The 10,335-nt window shown below is 39.2% G+C and overlaps 1 protein-coding gene and 1 long non-coding RNA gene across 5 annotated transcripts in view; one reads left to right on the top strand and one right to left on the bottom strand.

Moving 5' to 3' along the window:
* MYOZ2 (myozenin 2) overlaps positions 1-10,335 on the bottom strand; it is a 31,282-nt gene that overhangs the window by 9,599 nt on the left and 11,348 nt on the right. Inside the window, exons 3-6 of one of the 3 annotated variants that reach the window (XM_074950800.1) lie at positions 9,550-9,719; positions 4,669-4,798; positions 2,481-2,664; positions 1,356-1,380 (exon numbers count right to left, since the gene is read on the bottom strand). In XM_074950800.1, coding sequence (XP_074806901.1) covers positions 1,371-1,380; positions 2,481-2,664; positions 4,669-4,798; positions 9,550-9,719 — 494 coding nt within the window. In that variant the 3' untranslated portion in view covers positions 1,356-1,370. Of the gene's footprint in view, positions 1-1,355; positions 1,381-1,802; positions 1,825-2,480; positions 2,665-4,668; positions 4,799-9,549; positions 9,720-10,335 lie in introns of those variants that run through there. The other 2 variants (XM_074950801.1, XM_074950799.1) reach the window with 2 other exon arrangements.
* The window catches only part of LOC141986369 (uncharacterized), a 118,783-nt gene continuing 114,439 nt past the window's right edge, over positions 5,992-10,335 (top strand). The window contains exon 1 of one of the 2 annotated variants that reach the window (XR_012639260.1): positions 5,992-6,086. This is a non-coding gene — a long non-coding RNA (uncharacterized LOC141986369). Of the gene's footprint in view, positions 6,087-8,250; positions 8,295-10,335 lie in introns of those variants that run through there. The other variant, XR_012639261.1, reaches the window with a different exon arrangement.

The following is a 10,335-nucleotide window of genomic DNA, read 5'->3' as shown; positions in this document are numbered from 1 at the left end:
GTCTGAGTCTTATTCAACAAACCTAACTCACTTCTTAGTCAGGAAAAACTTCTGGTGAAGTCACATTGATTTCATTAGTAGTGGTGCTTGAACAAGCAGATCTGAAAGGATCCTAAATTTGGTCTCTAAAATCAAAGAATGTCATTTTAACAAATATAGCTGAATGTACTAAGAACAATTTGAACACTATGTTTGGAGTTCCATGCCAGGCATGCCATCAATCCTATTCCTTCTGCTGATTAATGGTGAATGTACCTATGCGTTGCACTGTACATGGGTTGCACTGTACATTACCAAATCCTGAAAGTGGTTCTTCCTGGTGTGACACAGTGGGATTGGAAACCCTGACTGATACTAGCTAACACAGTGATGTCACTATGACATCACAATTCATCTATTAAATATTTTATCAACTGCATGTTCCCAGGATTGTAATTAAAGAAACCAATTAGCTAGACACTTTCTGCACTAATAGTGACTAGAGGTCATAAATATAAAGGTATCATACACATCAAACAGCCACTCTAGGCCTGGCATAGTTTGGTGCTTTTTTCCAGATAAGACAAGGTATGTTTTTATTTAAAATATGAAGGATTACATCATTCTGCCTTGCATTTTGAATTTACCATTTCCACTGTTTAAAACTTTCTGGATCAAATATAAGACCAAAACCTGAATTTCAGTGGCAGGTTTCAATTTGTTATAACAGTTAGCAGGGATGGTATTGACCCTTCCCATGTACAAATGCACAAAAGAGGAATATGTATCCCAAAAGATGCAGTTACACCACATCATCCTTGTGGAAAAATAAGACTGGTAGCGATGAGAAATGTGCAGTGGACAAAATCTTATCTCCCTGAGAAGCTGAAAATCTACAGAAGACAGCATTGGATATCAGCCAGACCTCAGATCACATGTTTATAGCAATTCTGCTTCAGTGCAGCCCCCTAGTTCTTCCCTTTTCCAGCAACGGCAGCATGTATCTGACTCAGTTGCTATCTATAAGTGACTGTCAGGTTTTCTGTAGTGCTAGTAATCATAATAGCTAAACTGTGCTGCTGTTGTTCCCATGGTGGCAGTTGTGGTCACATGAGCTCTCCAGTCAGTATCTGTCATATCATTTTCTGAGGGGAACATGGCAGATTTAGGGGAGGCTATGCAGTGCCATGATGTGATAGCTGTATTTCCCCTCCTCACCCCCATACTTTAGGTCCACCTGCTTACCTCCATGCTCCTGAATGTAGATGTTGGTCTTGACAATTTCCTACAGATCTACATTCCCACTGTCTCTCGTTTTCTATGGAAGCAGATTGCCACACAGCTGGGTTGGTTTGTTTGTTTTTATTTTTTGGCTGGTTTTTTGGTTTGGCTTAGTGGGAGCTAAACAGAAGCCATTTAAGAAAAAAAAGTTTGTGATTTTAATAAAAGAAGATATTGTGCACAATATGAATAAAAGTGGGAGGCACAGTCTAGATGTTTTTTAAAGCTCCCAAAAATAGTTCCAAGTTCCCAACCAATGTCAACATAACACGAGGTTCTAATGAAAACCACAGTACACCAGCTACCGTGTAAATAACTTCTCTTTCAGCTCTCTGCTGGCTCCACACTCAGTACCTTGTTTTGGGTGCCTAGTTTTTGTGACCATATTTTGCAGATTTAAAATTGAAATCTCTTCGTTTAAGATGTCGACAGAGATTGCAATGGCCTGTTAAACATGATGGAGGGTCTGATACTTCAGGTGATTGAACAGCTCCTGTGAGGGCTGAATGCTCTCAGCTTCTCCAGGCTTTTAAGGGCAGCAGGTGAGAGTTGAGGGATCAGACCCTAAAACACAAATCTGTTGACTATGGATTGTAACATAAAGAAACAAAAATTGATATTTCCTGTTATAGTGCTTACGAACCAAACTCTAACCAGAACTCTCCTATGCACAGTGCTCACTTAGCACCTGATCCAGTGCCCACTGAAGTCATTGGAAAGATCAAATAAGCTTTGGATCATGCCCTTGCTGTGTCGTATTTATTCCATCAAGTCAGGCATGCTAGAACAATTTGTATAGTAGGGGTGTTGAAAGCCATTGAACCAAACTGTAAACCCTGTATAGGACGGAAACCACTTCAAGCTAGGGGGTGTGGTAACACCCCCCAGCATCCCTAGTTCTAGCACCTATGCATCAAATTCCTCATTTCATTGGATATTGTGTTCTTCTCTTACTTTTCCTTCTTTATTTAATTATTTCTTAGTCTTTTACTATGACCTTCCTCTTGTGTTGTTTATGCTAGAGCTTATTTTAGAATCCATTCTTTAGATTTAGACTAATTGTGCTTTCCCCTCTAAAGTCTTTGGTGTATGTGCATGCACGCATGTGTGTGTGCGTGCGTATGAACCAGTTTCTTTCCCTATAGTTTGGTTAAAAAAAAATTCCACTTCACATAACTGTTTCTACTGTCCTGTAAAATTCGTCTTCCTTCCTAAATTACCTGTTGAAGCTCCTGTAGTCAGGCAGATCTGGCTTTGCTTCAGGCTTAAACAGTCTAGGGTATAAAGCCTCCAACAGCTCTGGGTCATTGCTGATGGCTTCTATCCAGGGCGACTGATAATATTTTGGCACGGAAGTAGTGTTGAACCTCTCAGGAGGAATTTCCTTTAGTGGTCCAGAATATCCTTCATGGAAATAAATCAAGGATAAATAATTATAATCATACATTGCATTTTGTAGCACTTTTCACCCAAGTATCTCAACGGCCAATTACACATATTTATTACCCTTAATTCTCACTACAGTCCTATGTAGTAGTTAAGAATTATTATATACGCATTTAACAGAAGGGTAAGCTGAATAACAGAGTGTGTTAAGTTACTTGTCCAAGACTACAAAGAAGTAGGAAGCAAACATAGGGGATTTGTATCACTTTAGTTAAACCAGTGCAAAAGGCTTTGTAGATGCTCTTATTTAGGTTTAAGCGTGGTTTATTTTGGTTTAGCCTGTTTCTTGTTGATTTAAGCTGGTTTAAACCAAAGTACCAGTGTCCACATAGCCTCTTGCACTGGGTTAGCTAAATGAGGTTAAAATTAAACCTTTAGTTAAAATAATTCAATTCTGCCTGTAGACTAATTTTTGGGTGGGCTTTTTAAAAGCACTAAAAGGAGTTAGGAGCACAAGTCCAATTGCCTTTCAGTGGGACCTGTGCTTCTAATCCCTTAGGCACTTTTGAAAATCCATCCTGTATGCCTGGTTCTCCATTGTCTTCCACCATGCAAGCAAGTGAAGAATCAGACCCATTCTCTCCCTCATCAGTGAGGGACAGATTCTGACGTCCTTACTCCTGTTGATCAGTACCTTACTACACAAGTAGTTCAATTTACTTTAGTGGGATTACTTCCATAATTAGGTGCTACACAACAGGAGTAAGGGTGGCAGAACCTAGCCCTTAGTATATAGTTGAGAGTATTAAAAACAGCAAGGGGTTGTCCTAAGATCTGAGCCAAAATTATTTGTTGGAAGAAGAGGGAAAATTATTCCTAATTTTTTACCTCACTAGGTTTCTAATTCTCTACATTAACACTATTGCTCCATTTCAGCATAAAAAACACTGTTTTGTTTCCAAATCAGAAAAAAATCAGAGTTCAGACAAATATTTCTGCAGACAAAGAGCTCAAGGATCACACCTCAACTTTGGAAACAGAAATTGCACCCATTCACATTGTATTGGGCTTATGGATACACAGTGTACTAAAGCTCTTAGTACTTTTAGCAATCACTGATAGAGTGGCATTGATCCAGTTCACATTGGCTGGAAAATGTCTGCACAAAACATGCATGCACTGAATAATGTTGAACAAAGAATGACTTTGTAAAAACCTCTGCCTGCTTATGGATAATTCACAACCAGAAGAAAGAGCTACATTCACTGAATAAATTATTTGTCACAAATTATTTGGCCAGCTCTAGTCTTTAGACTTCCATGTAGCTCAGGGCTTTAAATAAAGAAAACAGGATCCTTGCAACCAAGGTCTTTAAAACAGAAAAATATCTCTGCAACCAGAGAGACAAATTCTCCTCTCGGCTATTCCCACATAAAGGGCTGAATCAGAACCTGCAGTGACTTTAGATTCACATTTAGAAGCTGTAATACAATTAGTGATGCTGAAGCTCAGATGGCTGAAAATTTTGGAGCAGATAGACAATTAAGATTGGTAGGATCAGATCAATGGGGTTATGCAGATTTAGGGTGTGATGATGTGGCCCCAGATGTTTATTCAAACTTATCAAATATACTTTGGCCTGGAAATCAGGCTGAAAATTTAATTAGACTAAATGTCTCCTGGGATTTCTAGTGTTTCATGGCATTAATTAGCTCATAGATATCATGAGAATAGCCTTTCCCAACTTATCTATGTATTTCCACTTGTGTGTGAAACTAGACAATAGAAGTATATGAAGATTTTTATAAACCACACTGAAGCAAGTTAACTACTCTGGTTTGCATTTAAAATGAAGATTCATATAAATTCTTTAAAGTACTTTTAACCTCATTTGAATCAATTTGCTGATCCCTTATAAATATCCCATTAATGATCATGTAAACAAAATGCTCTACTGTTTTCTGTGCTCTGAAATAGCTGAGTACTCAGTACATGCACAAATTACAATAGTTTGTACTTTACCTGGTGCAATGTTTTCGGGATTTGGTGGGCTCCGTGGGTCAGGTGTATTAGGAGGTGTCATTGGTGCGTGCTGTTGGCCAGCTTCAGCACTGCTAGTTTCCATTTTAACGTTCTGCATAGGTTCACTACGCTGCATTAGAATAGAAACAAATACCATTGATAGCACGTGCATATCAAGAGATGTTATTGACTCTCTGAAGTATGGAAGCCTTATCTTCATATTACAGATGGAAAACCGAGTTGGGGATACAGTAAGTGACTTGCCCAGGGTCACACAGGAAGTCTGTGTTGAGCTGAGAACTTAACTCATCTCCTAGTCCAGGACCCTATCTACTAGATCAGTGTATCTCAGCATTTTCACGTTGGTGACCCCTTATTCAAAGACAAAGGTGTTTGTGAAATCTGCCACGTGTACTATAAAAGTAAGAGCAAAAAATGTATTAATGATAACAATGATAAGCCTAGATAATTTCGGTTTGTCTGTGTTTCAAGAGACTGATAGAGAATACTAGACCTTGAAGGGTAAGTGTGTATGGGAAGTGGGGGAGCAAGATTTTCTTTGGTTTAGATTGCAATAAAAATTTCAATGCCTTAGGACTCCCGCCCCCCGATTGTCTTTCATGACACCTCCCCTTCCCCACAGGTCACGAACCCACTGGATGAGAAATACTGCCCTAGATCATCGTTCCTATTCTAGGATTCAAGCAATCTGGTGGGTTAATATAAAAGCCATTGAGTCTCTATAGATGCTTTTTGTATACCAATTGAAAACACATCAGCCACACAAAAAGTCTATACACCTTTGTGGGAATGTTTTTTCTTGTTTTACAGTAGTCACAACAACCTTAGTGCAGGCCACCTCTTGGAGATTTTTGATAGGCTGGAGTTATCCCGACCTCCCATTCGGTCATTAGTTCTAAGGAAACATCCAAAGCCTTAATCATTGTTTCTTTAAATACAGAATCGGAGGCTTGTAAAAAAAAAACAAAAACAAAAACAAAACAGTCAGTAACTTATTTTTAGCAATGAGAGACAGTCTAAAAGGAACTTAAATATAGAGTGTGTTGGAGTAGGATTTCCTTAAGATAGAAAAAAACAAATACTTTTTTTTTTAACTTGAAACAAAGGAAATGTTTTTGATCAGGTCAGTACATTTTAGAATGCTCCTAAGGTATATTGCAAAGATCATTTTAATCATAGCAGGCAAAATCATCCACTCCAGTTTAAGGCACAGAGTAGATCAAGGCCACACAAGTGCTGGCCAAACTGGCACTTAAGGGAGGTCAGTAGAAACTAAAAAGGCATCATTCTCTCCTTTCCCCAGGGTCTGTTTGAATACTGAATGGCTGCAGCTCAGCTTGCATTGTGGAGAATACCAAAGAGGGAGCAGAACAAGGAACTGACAGCAGAAATCCTATGTGAGTTATGGTGCTAGTATCAGACTTAACTTTGGCTGCATAGCTCCTATTGCCTGTTGCATAAGGAGTTAACATGCAGCTGCCGGGGAAGGAGCTGTCAGCAGCATATTTCCTCAGGAACTGGCCAATTAAATCTGTTTTATGGCTGCTTTGCATTATCAGAGCAGTGCAAATCAGCCAGAGTGTATTGGTGAATCTGGTCCACAGGCTTTCAAAATGTCACGCCCACATCCTCAGGTAGTGTAAATCATTCATTTCAATGGAGCCATGCTATCTTACTCCAGCCTTCAGATTTTTCAGCTTAAATAAATATTAAACCATAAGGTCAAAATGTTCAAACTTGGGTGCCTAAAGTTGGACACTTTAGGGTGGGATTTCTAAAAGTGCTCAGCTTTCAGATAACTTTGCTCTTATGGCGTTAGTGGAAGCAGCTAGGCCAATGCTGAGTGCCCTTGAAAATCCAACTCTATATCTACATTTAGGACCTAAATAAATGGCCTGATTTTCAGGGGTACTAAGCACTCAATATCTTTGAAAATCAGCACTTCTAAACATCAAAACTTGGTCCTAGTCCTCTTTTTAATTTCGACTGAGTGAATGAAAATCTGGAAGCTCCAGTCAGTCACCAGCTGTTTTCCTTCTACTCATTACAAAAAACTGGATATAAAATCTATCTTTTTGTCTATGACAGGATATTGGGACAGATTCTCAACTCTGGGCAAAGTCCATTTATTGAGCTGAAAAGGCAGGGGCTTCTGAACGATAACAGATCCCAGAGCTAAGATTTCTTCCTTAAATAGGTAACAAGGCAAGATATTGGAGAGTTCAGGCATGATATTGAGGATTTCAACCCCTTTTATGAATATAACCTTATACTCTCTGATTGCCATGGACTTCCTCAGCATTCTGATTAGTATGGGCAGCGGGGAATAGGGAAGGCTCTTCTACTGGTCTGCTACCCAAAGTGCCACATCATGAACTGGGCCAAAAGCTTCCAGGAATCCAGCAGATGATACTGTTATTTAATGGCATTATTTTCTGATGAATTATTAGTACTAATAATTCTGTTTTTCTGAGACTAGTTCATAGTAACTTAGTCAACCTGGCTTCAGTATAGTACCCACCCTCCCCCATGTTTACAATTGTAAAAGAGTTGCTAAAATAGCTTCTCAGAGCAAAATACCCGATGCTGTGGTGCAATATATAGTTTTCCTTGACACTTGGTGCTTTGCCACTCCTGAGTAATGTGCTACTCATCCCATACTCATACCAATAAAAATGTTATACTACGTCACATCAATACTTTATTATATATATATATATATATATATATATATATATATATATATATATACACACACACACACACACTTTTTCTTGCCCCAAATGAAGAATCTGATCCAACTCCAATTGAAGTCAATGGAATTCTTGATTCACTAGCAGTTGGACTGGATCCAAAAGCATTAGCACCACCATCTAAAATCTCTTTGTAAGTTTTAAAAACTGTTGGGGGATGGGAATTGCTATTTAGCAATAAAAGTTTTCTAGGTTAATTAATAATAATTATACTTATATATACCGATACAGCTCTCTTCATCTTCAAAGCAGTTTAAAGATGCTGGGACAAATTGTGCTCCTCAGTCACATGCTTTCCTGTCTGAAATCAGTGGGGAAGTATGCATGGAATTGAGATGCAGACTTTAGTTCATTAAGGTCCTGAACCAGCACTGAAGTCAGTGGGGCTACTCACTCACTTACAGATAAGCATGTGTTTTATTGTTTTGCTAGACTGGGACTGAAATGCTCAGAACCTTGTAGATTAATTAGCCCTAACTAATTCACCTAGCTCTCATGTGTGTTGTGAAGTTTAATCTGTAAATGTAATTATCACTATTTCTACAAATGTAGAAAACAAGGTGGAGAGGTTACGTGTATTACCTCTGTCATAAATAGAAAGGGAAGGGTAACAACCTTCCTGTATACAGTACTATAAAATCCTTCTTGGCCAGAGGCACAAAATCCTTTTCCCTATAAAGGGTTAAGAAGCTCAGGTAACCTGGCTGGCACCTGACCAAAGGGACCAATAAGGGGACAAGATACTTTCAAATGGGGAGGGGGATGGGGGGAGGGAAAGGTTTTGGTCTGTCTGTTCTGTGTGCTTGCCGGACACAGATCAAGGAAGCAAGCAATCCAGCTCCATTAGAATCAGTAAGTACTAGCAAGAGAATAAGTTAGCCTATTTTTGTTTTGGCTTATGATTTTCTCTGTTCTGGGAGGAAGGTGTATTCCTGGTTTTCTTTTTGTAACTTTAAAGTTTGTCCTTGAAGGAAATCCTCTGGGGTTTTGAATCTGATTGTCCTGTAAAATTACCTTCCATCCTGATTTTACAGAGGTGCTTCTTTTACTTTTTTTTCCTTTATAATAAAGTTCTGTTTTTTAAGAATCTGATTGGGGTTTTTAGTGTCCTACAAACCCAAGGGTCTGGTTTGTGCTCACCTTGTTTATTTTTCAAGCCTCCCCAGGAAAAGGGGTGTAGGCTTGGGAGGATATTTTGTGGGACTAGGAACTCCAAGTGGTCCTTTCCCTGATTCTTTGTCTAAATCACTTGGTGGTGGCAGCATACCTCAGTCCAAGGACAAATAGAGATTTGTGCCTTGGGGAAGTTTTTAACCTAAGCTGGTAGAAATAAGCTTAAGGGGTCTTTCATGTGGGTCCCCACATCTGTACCCTAGAGTTCAGAGTGGGGAGGGAACCCTGACAACCCCAGACCCCAGAAGGAATGAATGTCAAAGCTAGTATTAGAATATAGAAGCATCTGATTCCCAGTCAGCAATTCCTACTACCCTGCCAATGTGCCTCAACCCTATTCCTTAGCGGCCAGCTCAAGGGGCAGTTTTGTCCCCATGGCCCATTTAATTTCTTACTCCTTTGCTAAGAGTGCCAGCAAGGAAAACTATTAGTGCCAATTGCACAGGTGATGTTACTGACTAGGAACTGGAATAAGACCAGCAACATATTTTTCATAGTAATATAACAATAATAATATTAATACTTGCTGTTTATATAGAACTTTGCATCTTCAAAGCCTTCAGCTGTTATTAACAAGTAATCCTTACACCATTCCTAAATCAGCTGTCACATGGTAATGACTTTTGGTCACTACTGACCTGAGACAGATTTTGATGTGAATACTTTCAACTTGAGGCCCTTGAATCTTGTTGTCCCATTCTGTGGGACCTAAAAGCAGCACCCAGATCTGAGCCTTTTTTGATTTGTCTAGAAGACCACAAAATGATACAGCTCACTTTGTGCTTCACACTGGCCTTGTTCCAGGTCATGGTTCAGTTCACATCTTTTCCTAAAGCTATAGATAATTCTTGCAATCAGTACCATGCAAATCATAGGTAACCCCACACCAGTCTCACTGTATTGTATTTAGAAACTTGTAATACAAAATACTCACATTCCTTTGCTTATTTGCTAAATAATGATAGTTTTCATAGGTGTACTTGTCAGATCTCCTTTGACGCATCTTAAATAGCCTTGCACCTCTGTTGCTGGGTATTGATAGTTCCTCCACCATGATGTCTCTGGGGATGCTGATTTTCTTTCCAAGGTCTAGGCCATCTGACTCTGTAACACAACAGACAAGCATATGCCTTATGAAATATTCTTCTCTGCTTTTCTTAAATGCTGCTTTTTGCTAAATAATGCTTATTATTATATTCCCTATATCTGTAGTCCAACAAGAAATGCACCCCAGTTCCCCAGTAACATCCTCCTGCTCCATGCTGTATTAGTGAAATCAGTCATTTTTTCGGGGAGTTATGAAGTACACCGTAGCCTGGAATGAGCTTCTCAACCACTGCACTGAGAGCCAGATTTACAAAGGTGATGAGCGCCCACAGCTCCTGTTGATTTCAGTTAGAAGTGTAGGTGCTGAGCTCTTCTGAAAATCAGGCCCTCGGTATCTTACAATATAATTTCTTAGTGATCAGTAAAATCCTACTTTCACTGAAGTCAGTGCCAAAACTCCCCTTGACCTCAGTCCTGGACCCTTCATAAATCAATATATATCCTGGACTGGACAGAGAAAGAACTCCTCAGCCTATTTTACACATATCTTCCTATTTCTGATTGCTTGCAATAGTTTGTGTCTCAATGATTCACTCACATTCAGATTTTTTAGAAATTTAAGGCTAGCTACCTCCTGTAACAGAGGTTTGAATTAGCTGGGAGCCACTACTTA

Source organism: Natator depressus, chromosome 4 (assembly GCF_965152275.1).
Source record: "Natator depressus isolate rNatDep1 chromosome 4, rNatDep2.hap1, whole genome shotgun sequence".
Lineage (NCBI taxonomy): Eukaryota > Metazoa > Chordata > Testudines > Cheloniidae > Natator > Natator depressus.
This window is presented reverse-complemented; position numbering and strand designations above follow the sequence as displayed.